Consider the following 22873-nt stretch of genomic DNA (forward strand, 5'->3'; position numbering starts at 1 on the left):
TCGGTTGTTTCCCCGTCGACTTGGCTGGCCCAGGTGTCATAGGATGTTGCGTCACCCCTAGCGGTGCCGACCCCATATTTCCTATCCAACGCCGCGACGCGGAAAGTCCATGAGGTCTCTAGACCGTTGGCACGAATGGACTCGCACACTTGTTTGGCCAATCTGACTTGGGGGAGGAACTTTAGGCGGCCGAGGTACCTGAGTTTGGAACGAGCTTCTCGGGCCTCCATTGCAAAGGCCGATGGCAAAGTTCCAAGATAGGTCCTGACAACAAGAAACGTCTTTAATATGGAATAGGCCCTAAGCCGTTCGTATGCTATTTTTATAAATAATGTCTGATAAGTCCAAAAAGGGCGTTTTTGAGTTGAAAATGTCCTATTACATTTTGCAAGTAATTATTAGAATACTCTACAGGGAAATGTTCACTAGACGTGGTTTGGTGATACACAAATTTTCATGAAAATAAGTTTTGTTTAATTTTTTAAGTACAAGAATTAGAAATATACAAAAAACGGTATTTAACCAATGTTTTGACCAAAGTTGATCAAATTTGAACGTGAAAAAGTTAGATTTAGGCCTAGGATTGTTCTAAAAGGAGCTCATTTCAATCATTGATAAGGGGATTGTTGACCATTCTGTTGTCTTCTTCTGGTACACGTTCAGAATACAAACTTAAATGAAACCTAACTTAAGTTTTCGGGCGCCTCTTCTGGCATTACATCGCGCAATACATCCATTGCAGCACTAAACATATCACGTGTTATTTCCAAGTTAGCCTCATTCCAAGCAGTTGTCTGGAAAATGTATATATCATGATTAGCGATGAATTTAACGGCGACTTTTTTAAGTTTTTCCATTTCGTATTTTATTGCAATTAGCAGAATTTCTACGGCGTTTTCCCGGTTGATCAGTGTTTGCAGTCGGTCACCGCATATCTCTCGTAGATCTCTCATGAAAAAGAGATAGGCGGCGTGTATCAATGTTTGGCAAGTGTTGTCTATATTTGATGGAATTTTTCCGGTGTAGATGAAATATAGTAAATCGTAGACGGTGCGGACACCGTCGTCCAGCCTGTTAAGTTTTCCTTGGCTTCCTTCATGTCGCTTGAGAACATAGTTTTGAAATACTCGGATTTGGCTGCAAGTAGTAATTTGTGGCAGCCTGCAGTGGTGGGCAAATTCGCGAATTTTTCGATCATTCGCCGAATTCCCCCCCCCCCGGCTTGGTAGTACAACATCATTCGCGATTTGCCCAACACTGGACTACTGGCAGGGAAACTGTTCTTTTTTTATCACGCAGTCGCTAAGAAAGTTACCGTTCATGAAGTTATCAAGTTCAAGGGTGTTAGCATTTTTTTTAGTCGTTTAACTCTACGCTAGATGTCACTAGCGTTCCTATATTTTCTCAGTTGATTGTAAACCCCCACTCTCTTCCCCCCCCCCTCATTTTTTTGGTACGCGAGCCTAAGGTAAAACACGACTCACGAGGGTACTTTTTCTTAGTAGTCAGCCTGACTAGTGTGCCCCCCTATCCCAATTTTTTTTAGTAGTCACTGACTAGTGGGGGAAAAATTGGGGGTATAAAAACAAGATGGTAAGGTAATGTATATATTTGCTTTACCACTAAAGCACAGAAAACAGAAACGTGACACGTCTGAATAAAAGTAGGATTTTATTAATACCAGTTGAGTAAATGACTAAAGGGTCGTGGGATTCTCTTAATCTCTTCCCCCTTTCTTAAATTCCGTTCCTTTGCCGTTATATGAAAACGCGTATAGACTTGTCAAATGTTTAGCTCTATTAAAAATTATTTTGAGACGCATGGTTTACGAATATTTGGGACATTATTTTACTAGTCAAGTTGACTAGTGAGCCCCCAGATTTCGATTTATTTTAGTAGTCAAATGCCTTGACTAGTGCCTTATGTAGAGCCCTGATGGCGGGCCCTACAAACAGTATCAAGCAATGTTGCGCTATTAAAAATTGCGACAATTCTTTCTTCAGATTCCCAAAAGATTTAGTAAGGTAATAAATATTTATAATAGTAACAAAAATAGGTAAAAATTGGTTTTTGTTGTTAAATTATGATTTTGCCCTTTAGCCTAATATTTTTACCAACTAACCGTAGACCTGTATTTAAGGCAATTTAATTAAACTTATGTTTTACTCTATAATCAAAAATTAATTAAAAAATAGCTAAAATGTATCCAATTTAATTAATTTCTGTTTTACAAATAAAATGCTTTTACTTTTTTTCTTTCCCGATTTCACCCATAGATTTAATTAAAAAATTACAAGATCGAAAAAAAAAAAATTGTATCTTTTTTTATAAAAGTAATAAAAATATAGATATTTTATCTACCTTATATTTTATCTACCTATTGTTTATACCATAAGTTCATAAGATATGTTCTATAAGTTTGTCACTGGTTACTGAGAGCTTGTCATGAAGTGACGTAGATGAAACGTCATAGATTCTCGTAAAGCGACTCCTGGTTATGCGCTGTCAAAGGCTTAGTACAGACTAAATGGGAAGATGGACTGCAAAACCGCGTGTAGTCAATTCTCGCGTCGTTCTCGAACCAGCTCTCATTAAGTCTCTAGCATTACGAAGTATAGGAAGTTATGTTTATACCAACAAACGCAAAATCTCATTCATTTCGGGTCTCGTAAATAGGCCTATATAATGTTTAAATTGGTTTAATTTTTTATTAGTTCAGGTAAAAAATAAGCGGACAGTAGTTTTCCGTTCTCAACAGATTAATTTATGTAGATAATTTAAACGTTCGGTATAAGGGATTTCGACTCCATTTTGGTCAAATATAACTTTAAAAGAATTCATTAGGAATGTTTTACCACCCTAGCCTAATTAATACACGGTTTTCTTAAGTCTGCAATACCCTGTTTCCCATCTTTATACTCTCTTTTCGATACTAATACCCAATGTTACAACTTTCAGAACTTAAGTCGATGACGAAAAAAAGGAGTTGGTCCCTTGGAGTTGTATCGATATCCTTTGGTATTTTTCTGATACTATCGTATTCCCCCGTTTATCATCATAGTTCCCTGTTTTCTCGGCCCCTCGAGCCTTCTGCTGCCTTAGTCCGAGCCCTGTCACCGACCACCTCCTGGCTGGGCTCGCCGCCGACGGTGTCCCGCCTCTGTCACCTGCTTAAGGGGCGTTGCCGGGCCCGCTGGCCGATCCCGTATGCCTTGACGGCGGTTCCGCAGGTACCATTTGGGCACAGGGATGAAGGCAGGAGGGGGGCGCTGTAGAGGCCCCCTACGCGCCGGAGCAGCGCCTAATCAAATGCATTCTGAGTTCCCTGTTTTCTAATAATGCAACAACTCCATTTGGTAATCTATGCACGCTCTATGTTACAACTTTCAGAACTTGAGTCTCTGTCGGAAACAAGGAGTTGGTCCTTTGGAGTTGTATTATTATCTTGTGAAATTATTCTTTTCATGACAATCAAGCTACAGATATAGCAGCGTAAGTTCATAATATATGTTCCATACGTTTGCCACTGGTTACTGAGAGCTGGTCATGAAGCGACGTAGTTCATAGATTCTCGTATACGGGACTTACGAGGTTACCGCCCCCTTTTCGGAGAGTTGTTCTGCCAAGGCTACGGAGCGCGTTCGACGACAGCGAATGTCAGCGCCCACAGAAGTACCTCTCGTAAATCCCGTATAGCGAGCCTGGCTTAGTACAGACTTATGGAACATATCATATAAACTTATGATATTAAGTAATAAGCTCTCAAATATGGATACATAGAACAGATACTACTACTAGTTTCCTTTTTGCAGATGATAAAAATATTCATTGTAATATGAGTATTGGGAAAGTTGAACAATTGTACATCAGTACCAAGTCCATCTGAAGTTTCACGATCAGGAGTGCAAACACCGACGGGAAACACCGTGCTTTCTTAACATAACAGAACAAGATGGCCCAAGGGCTGGGCCTTAATAGTAATTTTACACGGCTCACGTGACCCCCCCCCCCCCGTATAGTTGATCTCCAATAAATCGTACAACTAAAAACATTTCTGAAACACAATCGTGTATCCCTTTAATTTCTAATAACGTCACATTTCAAATAATATTAATGAAACTAAATTGTGCACCCCACTAAAGTATAATTTTTAAAAACCATACGAATCAAATAATGTATTTAAACAAAATCCTGGATCCCCTAAACCAGAAATCACTATGACCGTAAAGCGTCCCCTCTATTTTACGAAACCTAACCTAACCATCCAGCATAATCTCTGATGTATCACGCGCACAAAGTGCAGTAGTGCACGAAAATTATCATCTTGTTTCCCTTCACTCAAAAAAGCCCGCGAGATTTAAACTACCTTTCTTTCCTCTCTCTCCGAGCGGGATGCCCCCTCTCCCTCTTCCCCCTCTCACTAATATACCAGGCAGGCAGTTCTCTCTCTACGCGGAGCTTCGTATCGCCACCGCGTACGCTAGCGATCTCTCTCTCTCATCGTAAGCGTACGTTTCGCGGACGCGACCGGTTTCCCTCTCTCTCTCATCGTAAGCGTTCGTTTCGCGGACGCGTCCGGGACAGGGACAGGGGTTTTGGTGCCGTTTCTTAAATTTTACCGTAATTAAAATTCCGTGTAAAATTAAAAAGGGCGAGCCGAATAGGTTGACATGACACACTCTTAATAAACAGAATAAATGACTTTAACAATGAAATTTTGCATACAGTATAAAAGTTGTAACATAAGCATGGTTTGATATGCTTACGGTTATAATTAGAGATGGCCGATACCAGGCTTAACCCGATACCGATCGATACCGGTACAAACATGAACCGATACCGATATGATCCAAAACCAACCGATCCGATACTATTTTAAAAAATAGGCCAAATTGCCCGTGGATTTTTAAAAAATAGCCCAAATTGCCCGGGGATTTTTAAAAAATAGCCCAAATTGCCTGGGGATTTTTGAAAAATAGCCCAAAATGCTCGGGGATTATTAAAAAATAGCCCAAATTGCCCGGGGATTTTTAAAAAATAGCCCAAATTGCCCGGGGATTTTAATAAATAGCCCAAATTATTTCCCCCGGAGCTTATAGCCCTACTTTTCAAATTCCCCCGGAGCTTTTTTTGCCCGGGGATTTTAAAAAATAGCCCAAATTGCCCGGGGATTTTAAAAATAGCCCAAATTGCCCGGGGATTTTAAAAATAGCCCAAATTGCCCGGGGATTTTTAAAAAATAGCCCAAATTACCCGGGGATTTTTAAAAAATAGCCCAAATTACCCGGGGATTTTTTAAAAAATAGCCCAAATTACCCGGGGATTTTTTAAAAAATAGCCCAAATTACCCGGGGAGTTTTTAAAAAATAGCCCAAATTACCCGAGGATTTTTTAAAAAATAGCCCAAATTGCCCGGGGATTTTAAAAATAGGCAAAAATTGCCCGGGAATTTTAAAAATAGGCAAAAATTGCCCGGGGATTAAAAAATAGGCAAAAATTGCCCGGGGATTAAAAAATAGGCCAAATTGCCCGGGGATTTTTAAAAAATACCCCAAATTACCCGGGGATTTTTTAAAAAATAGCCCAAATTACCCGGGATTTTTAAAAAATAGCCCAAATTACCCGGGGATTTTTAAAAAATATCCCAAATTGCCCGGGGATTTTTAAAAAAATAGCCCAAATTGCCCGGGGATTTTTAAAAAATAGCCTAAATTGCCCCGGGGATTTTTAAAAAAATAGCCCAAATTGCCCGGGGATTAAAAAATAGCCCAAATTGCCCGGGGATTAAAAAATAGGCCAAATTGCCCGGAGATTTTTAAAAAATAGGCCAAATTGCCCGGGGATTTTTTAAAAAATAGCGCAAATTACCCGGGGATTTTTAAAAAATATCCCAAATTGCCCGGGGATTTTTAAAAAAATAGCCTAAATTGCCCGGGGATTTTTAAAAAATAGCCTAAATTGCCCCGGGGATTTTTAAAAAATAGCCCAAATTGCCCGGGGATTTTAAAATATAGGCCTTAATTGCCGGGGGGGATTTTTAAAAAAATAGGCCTTAATTGCCGGGGGGGGGGTTTTAAAAAATAGGCCTTAATTGCCCGGGGAGATTTTAAAAAATAGGCCTTAATCTGAACATTTGCCAACACGTCAGTATGTCGCGACTCAACCTGAACAGTCTGGTCAAACGCAGCAGCATTCCCGAGCTCAAGCCCTCAGCAATGTGGGCAGGTGGTCACGATTTGGATGTTCATAGGATGGATTCGTTGGGTTAAGAAAGTCTCTCTCAAACATGAATAAAGTGTCCTTAAAAATTTTTCCTTTTTGTTATTTTCACTAAATTTTTCTATTCCATATAAATTTTATTCAATTGTCATTACGTTCCTAATAAATATGATATTTTGAAATTAATTCCGAGTGTTTTTAGTTTATTTAATGATAGAATCTACTTGTAAACGTTTTAGCCAATAGACAGTTTAGTGCGTTTGTACTTCCCGCGAAGGCCAATCAAAAAATTCCTCTAATTAATTAACCTATGCTAATTACAGAAAGAGAGAATATGAATCGCAGCTTTTAACCTCGGCGCTTTATTACGTGGTAAATTAAATCAAATCATTTAGGAAACATTAATTAGTTATCAAATTAATTAATTTAGGGTGCTCAACTTGAAAGAAAAACGGCTGAAGAAAGAATGCGTCAAATATCTCCTCAAGCTCAAACGTTTCTTTCAAGGCAACTTCCAAACGTTTAAATATACCAAGTGTTGCCACAAGGTAAATTCATTTCTTACCCACGCTTGTCGTCTTCTTTGAATATTAAGAGCAACTATGCCAATTCCTACGTTAAAAAAAAATTATTTACCGCATGGTCTTTTGAAATCAAACCCTTTTTCTAATTAATATCTGGATTTAATTAATTTTACCAAAAATAATAAGCAAATCCCGCAATGTTGCATGATTAATTTTAGAACTATTTTTACGCGAGCAATTAAAGACTAAATTATACAAATTTTATATAGTAATTTTAAGGTTAAATTAGTTAGTTTAATAATTTTTTTTAAGGAAATATTTATATAAACTTTAAAGTTCCAACTTCTCCCCCTGAAAACTGTTAAATTAATTGCGTCAAAAGTAAATAAAAACAAGTGTAAATAAGATGAAACAACAATTATTCTCACCCAAAATGCCTTTTTATCCCAGGGTTTTTGGCCAACATCAATTATGGGTTGCGCTGGTCCAATAATGGTCTTTCCAAGTCCATCACCTTCATTCCAACTTTGTTCCTTCATAATGCGTCTACCGAAACCCTGCAAGAACGTCAAAAAGGGTAAGTACGCAATTCCTTACCAACACTCTTCTTGGTACACTCACTTTCGCGTATCGTTCGAAACCACCAATTTTGCCCGTATCGCGTTGAAAATCGTTAGTGCCACTTCTTAAACTAGTTTCTTGCCTCATGGCCTTTGGCGTCTTTGTCACCAGCGCCTTAAGAAGTTAGGAAATATTTCTTGGACTTGTGATTGGATCTTAATTTACCTTGTTCGTAATAAATACTCATATCGACGTCATCGGCAGTTTTTTCATCAAACAATACTGGGCATCCGTGTAGGAAAGCAAACCAGATCCACCTTTTTCCCATTTGAGTTCAATCTCTTCTTCAAAGAGACGCTCTTTGGCGCGCTCTTGACTGCGTGTCACGTCATTATGTAGGCTTTCGTGACGTTCCCATTCTTTGCAAGTATCATTGTCGTCGTCACTCTGCCATTTATAAACTTATGGAAGCCTCAAGTAGTTACCCCTGATTGGCTAATATCCTCTAGCGGCGGTTCATCCTCTATCGGTTGTTGTTTCCTGTCCACGAACTTATCAGTAATTAGATGCAGGCTTGGAAATAAGGTTTATTTCTGAACTAGTCCTCCGGACCAGTGACCCCTGATGTCTTAAATACGAAACTGGTCCCAATTTAATTTTCTACTGGTCCCAGGACTTGTGGTCGTTCTCTCTTCCAAAAAAATCTCCCTCGGCTTAGGGTTGTATACACAACTGGACTCCTCGAGTCGAAATTTATGTTAAAATGAAAATAATTAAAGAGGTCCCCATAGCAATTTTTAATAAACTAGTCATTGGGAGCAGTGACCCGCGCGTTTTGAATAAAAAAAGTGCTCCAAGCTATTAATAAACTGGTTTTTGAGATGTCCCCTCGATGTCCTGACGAACTCGTGTTTTCCATCTTGGGTACTTCCTGTCCCATTCTCGGCTGTCCACTTTGGTCCATAATCGAATGGTACACTACTGTACTTTCGTTTGGCCCTCGATCGAGGGAATTCCAAGCCCAGTTTCCCAATTACCGAAGAAGGTAATCGGCATTGACGTATTAGATCCATGAAGACTTTAGTCGGGGTACCAACGTTTCCATTGGGCATACCAATAGGCGGGTGCATTTCAATTATAGTTTTTTAAAATAGGCATTTCACAAATATTACTTTTAAGCCCCATGACTCGAGTGCAAAATACGGCTAATAAGGAACTCCCTTACTTTGATGATCCAAATATATTTGATCCGCATATACAACATTTTAAACACCAGTATAAAAACCTTAGAGTTTCTAATACAATTAACGATTTATATTAGAATGATATCAAAAATAAAAGGGAAGACCGTTTCTTCATTTTTTGTTTGCATGTACTCCCGAGTGTTGCGGGTTGAAGTTTTACAGGCGCCCATAGGAAATATATGGAGTGAATTTCCCCTGGATGTCGGCTACCATTCGATTATTACGTTCATTTGAAAGTAAGAATATTACCAGTATTTTATCGACAAATAATGTTATATAATATTAGAAAAATTAACCGTAATTAATTTTTAATTTGCATGATGTTTCTAAAAACCGTATTTTCGTGGATTTCTCGCGATTGTGGTTCGTGAGAATGACTTATATGCAGCCCTTAGCGGCTCAGCCCTGGTTCACAGTAATTGAATTGGGGTGATCAACTTCCATCACCAGCAAGTTTTCGCCATTGGTTTTCGCCTTCCAAAGGACCAAAGCAGGCTCTTCGGGAAGCAAAGGCTCAAATTGGTAAGGTTGAATATTGAATTCTTCCTGACCATCATCCGAATTCGAATTTTCCTCACTCGATTCGCGAATTTCAAACAATCCTATTTACAAACAATCAATGAATCATAGTCGCCTTATCGGGGAAAACAAGTTGGCCGGTATTCCGCGGTTGGTTTGAATTTCAAAATATCTAAGGTACTTTTTACCTCTCCGTGTGACGTAGTCCAGGAGAGGTTCTGTAACGGCCGTGTCTGTGTGTGTGTGTGTGTGTCTGTGTGTCTGTGTGTCTGTCCGTTGTTACACCCACGTGACCGCGTTCGCAGTTTCCAAATCGGAGCAAACGTGTTCGCCATTTCCGAACTGCATTCACAGTCACGGAAACGGCTCCTCTACTTGAGTTCTCACACCACCATCTTCTGGTCCTCGTCCATTCCACTTGGACACCAGTCTGTACATACTGGCTACTAATCACCACCATCTTCTGGTCTTTGTCCAACCCACTTGGACACCAGTCTGTACATACTGGCTACTAATCACCACCATCTTCTGGTCTTTGTCCAATCCACTTGGACACCAGTCTGTACATACTGGCTCCTAAACACCACCATCCACTAGTCTTCCGTCTATTCCACATAGACACCAATCTGTATCATTGGCTTCTAACACCACCATCCACTGATCTTCCGTCTATTCCACATAGACACCAATCTGTATCATTGGCTTCTACTCCATTATCATCGTTTGGTTTTAGGATATACGCGGCGATCAGCTAGGGTTACGAGAAACGTCTAGCCTCCCTAAGGTGGGATCGCCACCAAAGGTTTTCGCAATTGCGCTTTTTCCTTACTATTATAATGGAAACGAATCGTATATATACCCCAAAATTTGAAGAAAGTGGGCAAGAGGGGTACCCTTCACTTTAAACGTCAATATTAGCAAAGTTTGAGATGATATTAGGTATAACGTTATTTTAAACGATTTAACTATTATTAATATTAATTATTGAAGATTAAAATAATTAAAAATAATTATATTTATTTAAATATTAAGGATAAACCTCTCGTGCAAAGAGAGAGATTATCATCGCCTCCTATATCTACCAAGGCCCGTGCATGCGATATATTTCATTCATTGCCTCCTATATCTATCAAGGCCCGTGCATTGCGATATATTTTCCAAAACAACAACCAAAATGGGAAGCTCCTCTCAGAAACATAATAATTTCTTTTCTCTGTATATGAAATGAAAATATGGATAATATTGCGCTCCTTGTTTAATGGTATCAATCTTTGCCTGTCTATTAATATTTTACGTAGTAGTAATACGTTTTTAGCGAAGTCTAGAGAGGATAGACATAAGCGAGATTGTTTCGGAAAACAAATACTGCTTCCACTAATGGGTTTCTACTCCTTGTTACTCTTGTTGTCTGTGTGTGTCCGTCCATTGTTACACTAGTGCGTCGCGTTAGCAGTTAGCCTTGTGTTGATGTGTTAAGAAATCATACAGAACCTTAATATTCCCTTTTTCCATAATATAAAGTGAATATGTGGAAGTATTTTTCGTAATTATGATGCATTTAGTACTTTTGTAGCTTTAAAGCTCTGTTTCATTTTGATATTCCAAAGATGTTTTTTTAATATTGTTATTTGAAATGGCTGTTTATATATTGCTTAAGCTATACTACATCTGTATATAGCATAATCCTTGGTTTAGTGATTTCATGAAGCAAACTAAGACCTAGACTCCGGCGTGTATAACAAGTACTATCCGCAGTAGGCTTAGTGAAACAAAGAGTAAATAATTGAGGCTTTGATTTTCGTGTCTGAAATGAACAGACATCAACGTTTCAGAGTGAGCCGAAAGTTAAATACACTCTTAAATAATAATAATAAGATTAGTAAAAGGGCTAATGGTAAACGGGTAGTATCTACAGACTTATTATTCTCTTTATGGTGCGCATTGACTATTAGTGCGTCTAGCTACAATTTAGCTTTGGTGTTATTTAACGTTAACATTCATGTTGGCAAACTAAGTATATTGTTGAGGTGAGGTGAGACGAGACGATAGTGTTTACACTGCAAACCAGTTGTGAATGTAGCTTTCAGAATATAGGGTAAACAGCTGAAGCGTAGACTTCATTTCCTGTTCTTTTCCCCATTGACTGATTTCCATGTGTCCAAGATTTATCCTTATTGGATGTGAAATGTCGCCTGCTTTACTGTACATTCGCTATGTTTGGAATACTGCTTCAATATTTCGTAAATTTTTACTTCAAAAAAGTGAAATAATTCCATATCTAGGTAAATACGTTTGTAGTAGTAGACCTCTTGACACGGAGAGGTAATATTTTGGTTTTCCCAACTTGTCTTAATTTTAAACGTTTTAATTCGATTTTTTTTTGGCACACATAATTTTAGGCACATTTTTTTTACCTAAAACTGCCCTCATCATGTACTAGTCGGAAAACATTGAGAGTATCCCTTTAATATTTTATTTTGGCCTATTTTCACCTACTTTGATTGGATTAGAATAAAAATTAATTGACCTGACTTTTTTATGAAACGTTTCTCCGAAAATTTGGATTCCCTTAAAAAACTGGAAAAGGAGAATGTTTCTTATGTTGAAAGGAATTTAAAATTAGAAGAAGTAAGATCCTTAATATTTTATTTTGGCCTATTTTCCCCTACTTTGATTAGATTAGAATAAAAATTAATTCACCTCACTACTTTCGAAACGTTTAAATAGGAATTAAGCAACTGCTACAAGTATTTTTTTATAAGGCGCGAAACGAAGACCTACGCGCCATTCATTACGTCACGTGCAAAGGTCACGTGGGATAAAACGGGTGCCGCCCCGAGATACCTCTCTCACTGTCACTGAATAAAATAGTTCCCTTATTATTAGGTCATATTTGAATGATAAATCAGTAAAAATAGATTTAAAATTTATTATAAAAATCGAAACTTATCTCGTTTGTACGCAAAACTATGATGTAAATTAAATATCACGTGTAATTAGTTTTTTATAATAAATTATCTCGACCAATAGGAATAGAGTACCTCGCCTCCGTCGGCTTTCGCGCGCTGGGCAAGCTTTGCTTTTGTGGTAGGATTGCACTTTACGTGACCCATCCAACTAACAATGGTTTCTAGTTAATTGGACCATGAGGAGTCCGAAAAAAATAGTTAAAAAATTATCTGGCCGCCGCAAGTTGGTCAAAAAAATTTTTGAAAATTTTAAAATCCATGCACTTACCGCCATTGAAGTCGGTATCCGCTTAACGCATTCTGCACTCAATCTGGCAAAAGAAAGCCGAGGGGACTCTAAAAAATTGACGGACTCGCGCCGGAGTTATAGCTATGGAATTTTTTAAGCTTGCGGAAACCGTTTATTTCTTATAAAAGGACGGATATATAAATGCGAGAAAAACTGAAATGTTGGTGAAAATCGTTGAATTTTTAGGAATTAGATAATTGATAACGGTAAATTTTGGAAAAAGCCGTCAAATTTTTCGGGAATATTTTTTCTTAAATGTGTGAAATCCTTGGTAAATTTGATTTTTTGTAAAAAAAATTTAAATAAAAAGCATAGAGCTATTGCAACTATGTTTTAGAAAAGGTGTCAAATTATAGGGAAATTAGAAAATGTCAACGTCAATATTTCAGAAAAGGAGTCTAGTTTTTTTGCAACTATATTTTGGGAAAGGCGCCAAATTATTGAGAAAGTACCAAATATCAATATCAATATTTTGTAAAAGGCGTCAATTTATTTCAACAAAATTTGGGAAAAGGCGACAAATTATTGGGCAGTTAGCAAATGTCAACATCAATATTTTAGAAAAGGTGTCAAGTTATTTCAAATATATTTTGGAAAAGGCGTTAATTTATTTCAACTTCACTTTGGAAAAGGCGTCAATTTATTTCAACTATATTTTGAAAAAGGCGTCAATTTAATTCAACTATATTTTGGAAAAGGCGTCAATTTATTTCAAGAATATTTTTGAAAAGACGTCAATTTATTTCAACAATATTTTGGAAAAGGCGTCAATTTATTTCAAGAATATTTTTGAAAAGACGTCAATTTATTTCAAAAATATTTTGGAAAAGGCGTCAATTTATTTCAACAATAATTTGGAAAAGGCGTCAATTTATTTCAACAATATTTTAGAAAAGGCGTTTAGTTATATCAGCAATATTTTGGAAAAGGCGTCAATTTCAACAACATTTCGGAAAAGGCGTCAATTTCAACAATATTTTGGAAAAGGCGTCAATTTATTTCAACAATATTTTGGGAAAGGCGTCAATTTATTTCAACAATATTTTAGAAAAGGCGTCTAGTTATTTCAGCTATATTTTGGAAAAGGCGACAAACTATTGGTCAATTAACAAACGTCAACATCAATATTTTTCGGCAATTTGATAAATGTAAACACCATTTCCAAAATATCGTCCTTTACATTTACCAAACTCAGGAATAATTTGACGCCTTTTCCAAAATTTTGTCCTTCACATTTATCAAATCCAGGGATAATTTGACACCTTTTCCAAAATATCGTCCTTCACATTTATCAAATTCAGGAATAATTTGACACCTTTTCCAAAATATCGTCCTTCAGATTTGTCAAATTCCCGAATAATATGACACCTTTTTCCAAAATATTGTCCTTCAGATTTGTCAAATTCAGGAATAATTTGACACCTTTTCCAAAATATCGTCCTGCACATTTATCAAATTCAGGAATAATTTGACACCTTTTCCAAAATATCGTCCTTCACATTTATCAAATTCCCGAATAATATGACACCTTTTCCAAAATATTGTCCTTCAGATTTGTCAAATTCAGGAATAATTTGACACCTTTTCCAAAATATCGTCCTTCACATTTATCAAATTCCCGAATATGACACCTTTTCCAAAATATCGTCCTTCAGATTTGTCAAATTCCCGAATAATATGACAACTTTTCCAAAATATCGTCCTTCAGATTTGTCAAATTCCCGAATAATATGACAACTTTTCCAAAATATCGTCCTTCAGATTTGTCAAATTCAGGAGTAATTTGACACCTTTTCCAAAATATCGTCCTTCACATTTATCAAATTCCCGAATAATATGACACCTTTTCCAAAATATCGTCCTTCAGATTTGTCAAATTCCCGAATAATATGACACCTTTTTCCAAAATATCGTCCTTCAGATTTGTCAAATTCCCGAATAATATGACACCTTTTCCAAAATATCGTCCTTCAGATTTGTCAAATTCAGGAGTAATTTGACACCTTTTCCAAAATATCGTCCTTCACATTTATCAAATTCAGGAATAATTTGCCACCTTTTCCAAAATATCGTCCTTCACATTTATCAAATTTGCAAAAAATTCATCGATTTTCCCAAAACATTTCAGTTTTCGTCGCATTTATATTTCCGTCCTAAACGGTTTCCGCAAGCTTAAAAAATTCCATAGCTATAACTCCGGCGCGAGTCCGTCAATTTTTTAGAGTCCCCTCGGCTTTCTTTTGCCAGATTGAGTGCAGAATGCGTTAAGCGGATACCGACTTCAATGGCGGTAAGTGCATGGATTTTAAAATTTTCAAAAAATTTTTTGACCAACTTGCGGCGGCCAGATAATTTTTTAACTATTTTTTTCGGACTCCTCATGGTCCAATTAACTAGAAACCATCGTTAGTTGGATGGGTCACGTAAAGTGCAATCCTACCGCTTTTGTCTACAGACTTCAAGTTAAAGACATTTTTGGGGTGGCTTCGTCCGTAGCGGCTGTCAGTTCGTGGTGTAGTAGTTTATTTTTAGACGCCGGTGTTCAAGTGCGGCTGTCATTTGCGGCAAAACGACAGATATTCGTATAGGTTTTACCTGGTGTTGCGTTCTCTACCTTTTCGGCGCTAGTTACACCTGTCAGTTCAGACTAAACCAGTAAGCCTTGTGTAGCTTTATAGTGCATCGTACGGTTTTACCTGAAATAAACCTGCGCAACTTTACTTAGCATCATTGTGCGGTAAAATAAACCCCCAAACTACGGTTCATTATCCGTGAGTAAACCGTTTTTGTGTTTTTAAAAGGGTGTGCTTTGTCTCTAGACGCGTTTTTAGGGTTTCTTTTGTACGGCTTTTTGGCAAGATTGATTCATAGGTACGTGAGAACAATGTCAAAAATTAGGTTTAGCTCTTAGCCCTAGACATTGTCTTGTCTCTTATCCCCTCGTGTTATGACCCCCCCCTTTGTCAAAGACCTTGGATATAATATTGTAGGCCTGCAATAGGTAAAAATATAAAGTAGGAGGAGCTAATTGAAAAATATAACAAATTGTCACGAGTCAAGTTCAAAGTCTGGAGAAATGACGCTCGCGCTCAAATTCGTAAGATCTTGGAAAGAATGCGCGTGAGGAAATTTGTTTTCTTGCAATAAGATATTGTGAAAAAATTCTACATCCATGGCTTAACAATAAAAAACCAGGCTCACGTCACGTGCAAAATCGCGCGCAACTGTGATGACGATTTCTTATTTTTTAACAAGTTATATAATCACCTATTTTTTTTACGGTTTCCCAAAAACTTGGTGGGTACATGTACGCGTAAGGTGAACATCCGTTTCGACCAAACAACCCACTATTTAGGCCTAGCGAACTCTCATCAATTTTATAAGTTGCGTGTGTTGTTTTTTTATGCCAAGACTCGCCGAAGATATACTTCGTAATTAAGGAATTCCATTGGGGTATGAATTGGGAATATTTTTATTTTCGAATTTTTAAGTTAGGCTTAGAGAAATTGTCGATTTTTTTTTATGTTTTTAAATATTTGGCTTCATGAAAAGGTTTCTCAATGCTCCTAGGAGCGTATCAATACGCTTGGTTTTATCTGCAAGCGTGTGACACTGTCATTTGATTTACTTAAGATTCTAAAGATTAAAAAAAACCGGGGGAAATACTTAACTGTGTTGGGGCTAACGAAGGGTTTAAAAATTGTAACCGAGGGGCTACTCACTTCGGAATTGATAGTTTACACACATGGAGGATTCATACCATTTACACCAGGAGGCAGGGCTACCTTAAGGACAAAAGCAGACGGGTTTCTGTCCTCCAGGTAGCTTGGCCTTCTGGTGATTGGTGTAAATGAATCCTCCATGTGTGTAAACAAGTTATTAGTAGATGCAAATTATGAATTCATAGTGACAGACTAAAGTGTTTTGCTTTTGTTACTTCCATTCAGATTGGACAAAATGCGTGATATCATTCTTACAAAATATTTTTAAATGATTATACCCCCAAGAACATTTGAGAAGGGTTCTTTCGGGAACTGATGTAGTGTTTCTCAGTAGAACTATTGATACCCTTTAAAAGGGGAGGTTGGGCTACTTGGTGGACAAAGTGTAGTACCAAGTAGCCTAGCCTCCTGGTGTAATGGTATCAATCCTCCTAGTCTGAAAACGATGTTACAGTTATCATAACAGCCAAAAACTAGACGCTGAAATAGGCTAATGGCACATCATGTTATTGCTTCATACAGTCAAACTTGGAGCACTTTCCATGTTCTATAATTTAAGTAGACCTAATTTTACTTGAGTCATTCACTCTGTCAAATGAGTTCAGACCCACGACCTTTTCAAAAACCTTTTCATTAGCTTATTAAACCAATGTATCGCTTCTGATTGGAGTGTATAGCCCCTCTTTTTTCTAAAGGAAATCTTGTACCTTTGAAAAATTTTGGGTTTTCTGGTTGGGTTTGTAGATGCTGCAAAATGCTTAGATTTATAAAAGGGAAAGGACATCAGCCTAGCGCTGAAAGGTTGTTGAAGTTACAAAAGGAGTTGTCTCAATTTTCAAAGGTATTGTGGTATTTTGAGGGGATTAAGTGATATGAAACTTTTTACTGAGAAATTTCAACAAACAGACCATAGCACACGGCTTCCCACATCGCCCAAGTGCATTAGCATGGGACCCGAAATTAAAATTAACGGCTATTGGTACCCGTAATGGGCAAATTAGGGTTTATGGGAAACCAGGTGTGGAATTTAGTAATCAACACGAAAATGAAGCTGCCGTTACTCGTATTCAGTTCTTGGAAAATCAAGTCCGTAGTCTATGTTTTAGTCTTTTAGCAATTCGGAGACTAGTTTTGTTATTAAATTATTTTTAATTGGACTTTAGGGAAGGTTAATTACCCTTCTTGATGATAGTACTTTACATTTGTGGCAAATTGATGTTAAAAATGATAAATCCGTCTTAATTGAAGTTAAAGAGTTAGATTTAGAGAAGCGGTAAGTTAAATTTTGTGGCTAGAAGACAGTAGTTGAAGTTTAAACATTACCTTTTACAGTAAGTGATATCTAGTTTATTAGGGAGAAGGTATCAGATGCCTAAGTATTCGCGCGCCATAGTCCCAGTCCCCCTTTCAAAATACAAAACGGGGGGGGGACGTAAAAGGAGGACGGACTATTTCGCCTCTCCTCAGTCGGAAAATACGTAATTTTCGTCATTCGCGTCGCGCTGACGTGCACGAGTTTTCAAGAACCAATGAGATGCTGGTTGTAATTTAGAGGCGGCGGGGATTAACTCCGGACCTACGTTTGTAATCCTGGAGTTAAAGCTGGAAATGTGCCGAATTTATACCTTCTCCCTAGTAAACTAGATATCACTTCTTGCCTTGAATCTATTTTTTTTTTTTTAATCATTATTCTCTAAATTTTCACAAGAACGTAATGTTAGTACAGAAAATGATTATTGTGAACGCAATATTTAAACTTCAAATTATTAGCTTCAGCTAAAATATTTTTAAGTATTTGGGCACTAATTAAAATATTTTAGGCTACAAAAAGTATCCGCGACTTGCGTACGGTCCAATAATGAGCAGCTATGGTTGGGAACCGAATCGGGCAACATTTACACTCTCGATGTATTGAAATTGAAGGTTCTTGAGGAAAAACTTATTTGCCAGGATGTAGTTATGCACAGGTATCTTATCCTTATCGTCCAGGACTCTTCAATAAGACTTAAACAAACGAACTTTCTAGCGTTCCCGACGACTTTAAAGTCAACCCTGGCGCGGTTGAAGCCATTTCGCAACACCCAGCCGATTCGGATAAGATTTTAATTGGTTATAATCGCGGTTTAATCGTCTTGTGGGATTGTACTAAAATGGCTGTTGAAAGTACTTTTGTGGGCAATCAACAGCAGTTGGAGTCCATTTCGTGGAGCAGGAATGGAAAGTCTTTTATTAGTGCCCATAATGATGGCAGCTATATTACGTGGGATGTTTCCGATCCATCCAAACCAAAGGAAAAGCCTCAATGGCCTTATGGTCCATTTCCTTGCAAATCCATCACGAAATTGGTGTTGAATGCTGGGGAAGACGGGTACAGTTGTTAATTATTGATCTATAAGTATTTCGGGTTGGGTTTTAAAGGTTATTTTAAATGAAATTAGGGATGATTTCATCGTATTTACGGGTGGTATGCCTCGCGCCAGTTATGGCGACCGACATACTTTGTCCATAATCGGTGGTGAAAAACACCAAGTTCTCGATTTTACTTCCAAAGTTGTTGACTTTTTTACGATAGATGATGATGGTAATATCAAAATAATCTCTTATTTAGCCGCCTATTAGTTAAAACTAATGACTTAAGTTAATTTTGCAGAATTAGGTAGCCCCAAAGCTTTAATAGCTTTAGCCGAAGAGGAGATAGTTGTAATTGATCTATTATCGGAAGGGTTTCCCCAATTCCGTCTCTCTTACCTATCCAGTCTTCATTCTTCCGCTATTACCTGTTGGCAACATTGTGGCGATGTACCCGAAGAGTTATGGAATAAAATTGTCGAAGCCAGAAAGAAACAGACTGCTGATGAACAGCGGGTAACTTTCCTACAAGCTCTTTCAGACGATAAAAATTCCCGTTTGGAGACGGAATTAGAATTACAAAATAATCCAAGTTCTTCGAATTCATCCGAGATGGACTCTATGGAGGATATCCTAGACAGTCTTATAGTTTGGGTAAGTCTTGGCTTTTTGTTAATGCAAGGAAGTTGAAGGAAGGAAGATTAGAATGGCCCTTTAATAATAAGACCTGTATAAAATAATCTACCAGTTTTTGTGTGATTAATATGATCTCTTCCAAACTTAATAAATCATATACCAAATGAAAGCTCACGCCTTCCTCTATTCATTGCACACAGTGTGCGCAAACAATAATTAACATTAAAAAAACTAATTATATATATAGCAGTGCCAAAGGCTTTGCCGGGACTCGCTGTGATGATACACGCAGCGGCGCCGCACTTAACCAAACCAAACCTACCCTAAAATAACGTGTAAATTATGTAAAAATAAAATAATTTATGCGCAATGAATTTTGTTAAAATTACCTTAAATCATAGATTTTAGCTTTGGTTTGGTTTTATTAGGTTAGGTGCGTTTTGTATTTTTAAAAATGCGATTCTTTGATCACTGAAACTTCGAATGTTTGAAGCTATATTTATATTCATTTTTTGGTAACGGGCGTGCGTGTATCATCACAGCGAGTCCCGGCAAAGTCTTTGGCACTGTTAAATATATAATTAGTTTTTTAATGTTAATTATTGTTTGCGCTCACTATAATGGTGTGCAATGAATAGAGGAAGGCGTGAGCTTTCATTTGGTATATGATTTATTAAGTTTGGAAGAGCAGGGGCTATTCTTAAATTTTGCCAAACTGATCACATATTGATTAGAAAATATTTAAAATTAAATCCCTTATTAGATCAAATCATTCCAAGTTCAAGCGCCTCACAGCACCGCTTTTGAACTGTCCGATGGAGTAGCACTGGCACAGGTGCTGGCTCAAATGTAAATACACGTTAGTGCTTGCTTAAAAATATTCAACTTTTCATATAATCCTCTTAATAAACTACAGTGAGCCAAAATATTTCAATTCCAATTGGCTTGATCGCATCAAAAAGGCCTCTTTTTCTAATTGGGAACTCAAGGTTTGCTTTAAATACTCTTTATAATAGTAACTGAGAAATAATAATTTTAAACCGTTTTATTTAGCGAGGAAACCTAATCGAAATTCTCAGCCGCATCCATCGCTATAACATGGAGTCATTGGGAAATGAAATGTTGAGTCTGCTCGAGCCAAATGTCAATGAAATTGTTAAGGAACAAGATCCCACGGAGTTTACCTGTTTGTTGCTGCTCGTATTAGGATGTGCAATAAATTGCTCTAACAAAGAAATTTACTTGGAAGCCATTTATGCTTTGGAGGTAAATGCCCGAGAAGTTGTTATGAACGCCATCAAACAGGTATCGGATCTTTATTTTCTTCCCGAAAAATAACCGTGATTAAATAATAAAATAATTTAAATCCTTTAGCTTCACAGGACGGACCTCACGGAGGTGAACGAAATGATCTTCAACTTGATCATGAAGCAAGGAAAGTTGTCATGAACTTCACCTACTTTGATAATGCCAACTTCCTCCCTCCCCCAACCAATAATGATAAAGTTTAATTAAAAAATAAATTAACTAAGGGCGCATTTAATCTAACCGAATTTAAAAAGAAAGAAATTAACCGAATTTAATAAATTTTAAGCTTTGATGACGTATTTATCATTTTTTAATTCCATAATATAATTAGTTTTAAATTGGAAATAATTTAAAACTAATTAAAATTAAGGTAAGTATTTAATTTAATTTAATTGATGAATAAAACAACAAAGCTTAAAATAAACATGAACCCGAATTGCATTTTTGAAAGCGAGGAATAAATAATAAATATGTTTAATACGTGCGAAAGATAAAGAAACAATTTACAGACACTCAGACAAAAAATAACAATAATAAATAACAATTAGAACATTTTTCAACAACAACAACACGGCATTGTTGTTAAAATAACAGAACTAAACGAGCAACACACATACTGAAATAAATAAACCGAAATTATTGTGTTGGTGGTGAATTGAAAAACAGGTAAACAAACAAACAAACATAATAATAATATTAATATATAAACAACAAAAAATAATTAAAAATAAGGAATAAAAACGTTGATTACAAAATAAAAAAACTGTCGTGCCTGTTGTGTAATTGGAGGCTGAAAAATATTTTTTTAATGCTACTGACAATTTCTATGTCCCATTTTTGTGAGAAAGATAAACAAAAAATTTCCCCCCAAAAACAAACTAAAAAATAAAAACCATTCTTTTGTCGAAAAACAAAATATACCCCAAATTAATGTCTAACCCCTCAATCGGCCAAACTTATATTAATGATATTCATGAGATAATGACTTGGTTTATTCATTTTAGTTTGCAGGTACTCCCGAGTATTGCGGGTTAAAGTTTTACAGGCGCCCATAGGAAATACATGGAGCGAATTTCCCCTGGATGTCGGCTACCATTCGATTATTATGTTCATTTGAAAGTAAGAAAATAACAGTCAAATAATGTTATATAATATTTCAATAATTGACCATTTTTAATTAGTATGAGGTTTCTAAAAACCGTATTTTCGTGGATTTCTTGCCATTGTGGTTCGTGAAAATGACTTATATACAGCCCTTAGCGGCTCAGCCCTGGCCAGTCTTGGAAATAGCACAGGTCCACAGGTCAAAAACCAGTTTATTAATTGCTCGGACCAGTTTTTTTATTCAAAATCCGGGGGTTACTGGTCCTTGGGACCAGTTTATTAATTGAGAATTTTTATGAAAATTCAGGAGGGACCAGTTTAAAAATTCTAGACATTATAAATTTCTACTCCATGGATATAGTCTCCTAGCCTTGACATTTTCTAATTCTTTCCTGCCCACTCGATCACGCTTTGGCTTCACACGCTTTGCTATAGATTATAGAAGCCCCTCCACACAATGTTTTTCCTATGTAAAAGCGCGTGTTGGTAATTTTGAGCTTTTTCGCTCGAAAAATCCAAGGAGCCAGCTTTTAACATGACCGGCTATGGGAGGAACACCGTTATTTTGCCATAATTTTGAAACTATTGGTGCAAACCTCTTGAAATTTTAAAGAGATGTGAAAAAACAACGTTTGCTATGTTTTGGAAATTTTGAAAAGTTTCCCTTCTTTTTTTTGTATAAATATTAGAACGAAAATTAGCCCTACTTAAAGGGCTTGGTCTTGGAACGGTTTAATAAGTTTTTCCGTTTCACTTGTTCGAATCTCTTAAAATTTTAGTGAGAGGCACATTGAACGGTTTTAAGTTATGATGCAAAGTTTCAAAGTTTTCAAAGAAACAATTCACTTCCAAAAAATTCATTAAAATTGTGCTTGTGCATAATCCTACAACCTATTTAGTCGCTTAGGGAAATTTTAGGAAAAGGACTATTCGTTTTAAAAGTTCGAAATTTTCCACAATAATTTAAAAACTTTAAATATGCCTTTCACTAAAATTTCAAGAGACTCGAACCAGTGAAGCTGAAAGAAACAAATTTAAACTGTTTGAGACTAAGCCATTAAATTATGGTTCATTTTCGTTTTAATGTTGTTACAAAAAGCTTTGTAAGAGAAAAACTTTGCACAAAAATACCAAACATTATTTTGCAAATCTCATTAAAATTTCAAGAGATTTCAACCAGTATTTTCAAAATTAGGACGGAAATGTTAAGAGTTAACTCTGATTTTTGACATAATTTTGCATCTATAGCCCGATCGAGTGGGCTGTGCGTCAACGAAATACTCCCTTAATTTTTCAATAGGATTAGTAAAAAATAAATTAGGGATAGGGTCACTGGTCCCAAGGACCAGTTTAATATTGTAGACGCTGGGGGTCACTGGTCCCGAGGACTAGTTTCAAAAAAATCCTTATTTCCAAGACTGAGCCCTGC

General features: G+C 36.8%; 4 protein-coding genes across 8 annotated transcripts; 2 read left to right on the top strand and 2 right to left on the bottom strand.

The window, feature by feature from the left end:
- Window positions 1–968: 968 nt before the first annotated feature.
- Window positions 969–4715, top strand: LOC149615590 (uncharacterized). Its single transcript, XM_089856954.1, has 3 exons — window positions 969–3230; window positions 3391–3492; window positions 3813–4715. The coding sequence occupies exons 1-2, from the start codon at window positions 2943–2945 to the stop codon at window positions 3466–3468; spliced, it is 366 nt and encodes a 121-aa protein (XP_089713080.1). The 5' UTR covers window positions 969–2942; the 3' UTR covers window positions 3469–3492; window positions 3813–4715.
- A 1934-nt stretch (window positions 4716–6649) lies between these two features.
- LOC149615591 (lethal(2) giant larvae protein homolog 1-like) lies at window positions 6650–21267 on the top strand. 5 transcript variants are annotated; one of them, XM_089856909.1, is made up of 13 exons: window positions 6650–6767; window positions 7194–7320; window positions 16792–16888; window positions 16954–17133; window positions 17211–17320; window positions 17868–18014; window positions 18074–18415; window positions 18486–18628; window positions 18698–19050; window positions 19796–19881; window positions 19949–20021; window positions 20086–20337; window positions 20407–21267. In XM_089856909.1, exons 3-13 carry the CDS (start codon window positions 16802–16804, stop codon window positions 20479–20481), a joined length of 1848 nt encoding a protein of 615 aa, XP_089713035.1. In that variant the 5' UTR covers window positions 6650–6767; window positions 7194–7320; window positions 16792–16801; the 3' UTR covers window positions 20482–21267. The 5 variants fall into 5 exon arrangements, with proteins under 5 accessions (XP_089713035.1, XP_089713036.1, XP_089713033.1 ...); XM_089856908.1 differs by lacking the exons at window positions 6650–6767; window positions 7194–7320 and adding exons at window positions 14420–14615; window positions 14723–15096; XM_089856910.1 differs by lacking the exons at window positions 6650–6767; window positions 7194–7320 and adding an exon at window positions 8938–9070.
- Window positions 6761–7487, bottom strand: LOC149615592 (G patch domain-containing protein 3-like). Its single transcript, XM_089856955.1, has 3 exons — window positions 7365–7487; window positions 7172–7300; window positions 6761–7101 (listed from the first exon to the last, which is right to left on the bottom strand). Exons 1-3 carry the CDS (start codon window positions 7449–7451, stop codon window positions 7063–7065), a joined length of 255 nt encoding a protein of 84 aa, XP_089713081.1. The 5' UTR covers window positions 7452–7487; the 3' UTR covers window positions 6761–7062.
- LOC149615593 (G patch domain-containing protein 3-like) lies at window positions 7548–8434 on the bottom strand. Its single transcript, XM_089857180.1, has 3 exons — window positions 8211–8434; window positions 7790–7844; window positions 7548–7751 (listed from the first exon to the last, which is right to left on the bottom strand). Exons 1-3 carry the CDS (start codon window positions 8432–8434, stop codon window positions 7548–7550), a joined length of 483 nt encoding a protein of 160 aa, XP_089713306.1.
- Window positions 21268–22873: the final 1606 nt, after the last annotated feature.

The sequence above is a fragment of the Phalangium opilio genome, unplaced genomic scaffold, assembly GCF_054372755.1.
Source record: "Phalangium opilio isolate 3A_F unplaced genomic scaffold, DU_Popi_V2 ptg000217l_1, whole genome shotgun sequence".
Lineage (NCBI taxonomy): Eukaryota > Metazoa > Arthropoda > Arachnida > Opiliones > Phalangiidae > Phalangium > Phalangium opilio.

Coding starts and splice junctions, on each gene's coding strand:
- LOC149615593 (XM_089857180.1), bottom strand. CDS start 8,434: ATGCACCCGCCTATTGGTATGCCCAATGGAAACGTTGGTACCCCGACT. Junction 7,845..8,210: donor ACCCAAGATGGAAAACACGA/GTTCGTCAGGAC, acceptor GTTCGTGGACAG/GAAACAACAACCGATAGAGG. Junction 7,752..7,789: donor AGGATATTAGCCAATCAGGG/GTAACTACTTGA, acceptor TATAAATGGCAG/AGTGACGACGACAATGATAC.
- LOC149615591 (XM_089856909.1), top strand. CDS start 16,802: ATGCTTAGATTTATAAAAGGGAAAGGACATCAGCCTAGCGCTGAAAGG. Junction 18,416..18,485: donor TTGAATGCTGGGGAAGACGG/GTACAGTTGTTA, acceptor AAATGAAATTAG/GGATGATTTCATCGTATTTA. Junction 20,022..20,085: donor TTTCTAATTGGGAACTCAAG/GTTTGCTTTAAA, acceptor CGTTTTATTTAG/CGAGGAAACCTAATCGAAAT.
- LOC149615590 (XM_089856954.1), top strand. CDS start 2,943: ATGTTACAACTTTCAGAACTTAAGTCGATGACGAAAAAAAGGAGTTGG. Junction 3,231..3,390: donor CCTTGACGGCGGTTCCGCAG/GTACCATTTGGG, acceptor TACAACTTTCAG/AACTTGAGTCTCTGTCGGAA.
- LOC149615592 (XM_089856955.1), bottom strand. CDS start 7,451: ATGAGGCAAGAAACTAGTTTAAGAAGTGGCACTAACGATTTTCAACGC. Junction 7,301..7,364: donor GTTTCGAACGATACGCGAAA/GTGAGTGTACCA, acceptor ACGTTCTTGCAG/GGTTTCGGTAGACGCATTAT. Junction 7,102..7,171: donor GGGATAAAAAGGCATTTTGG/GTGAGAATAATT, acceptor TTAATTTAACAG/TTTTCAGGGGGAGAAGTTGG.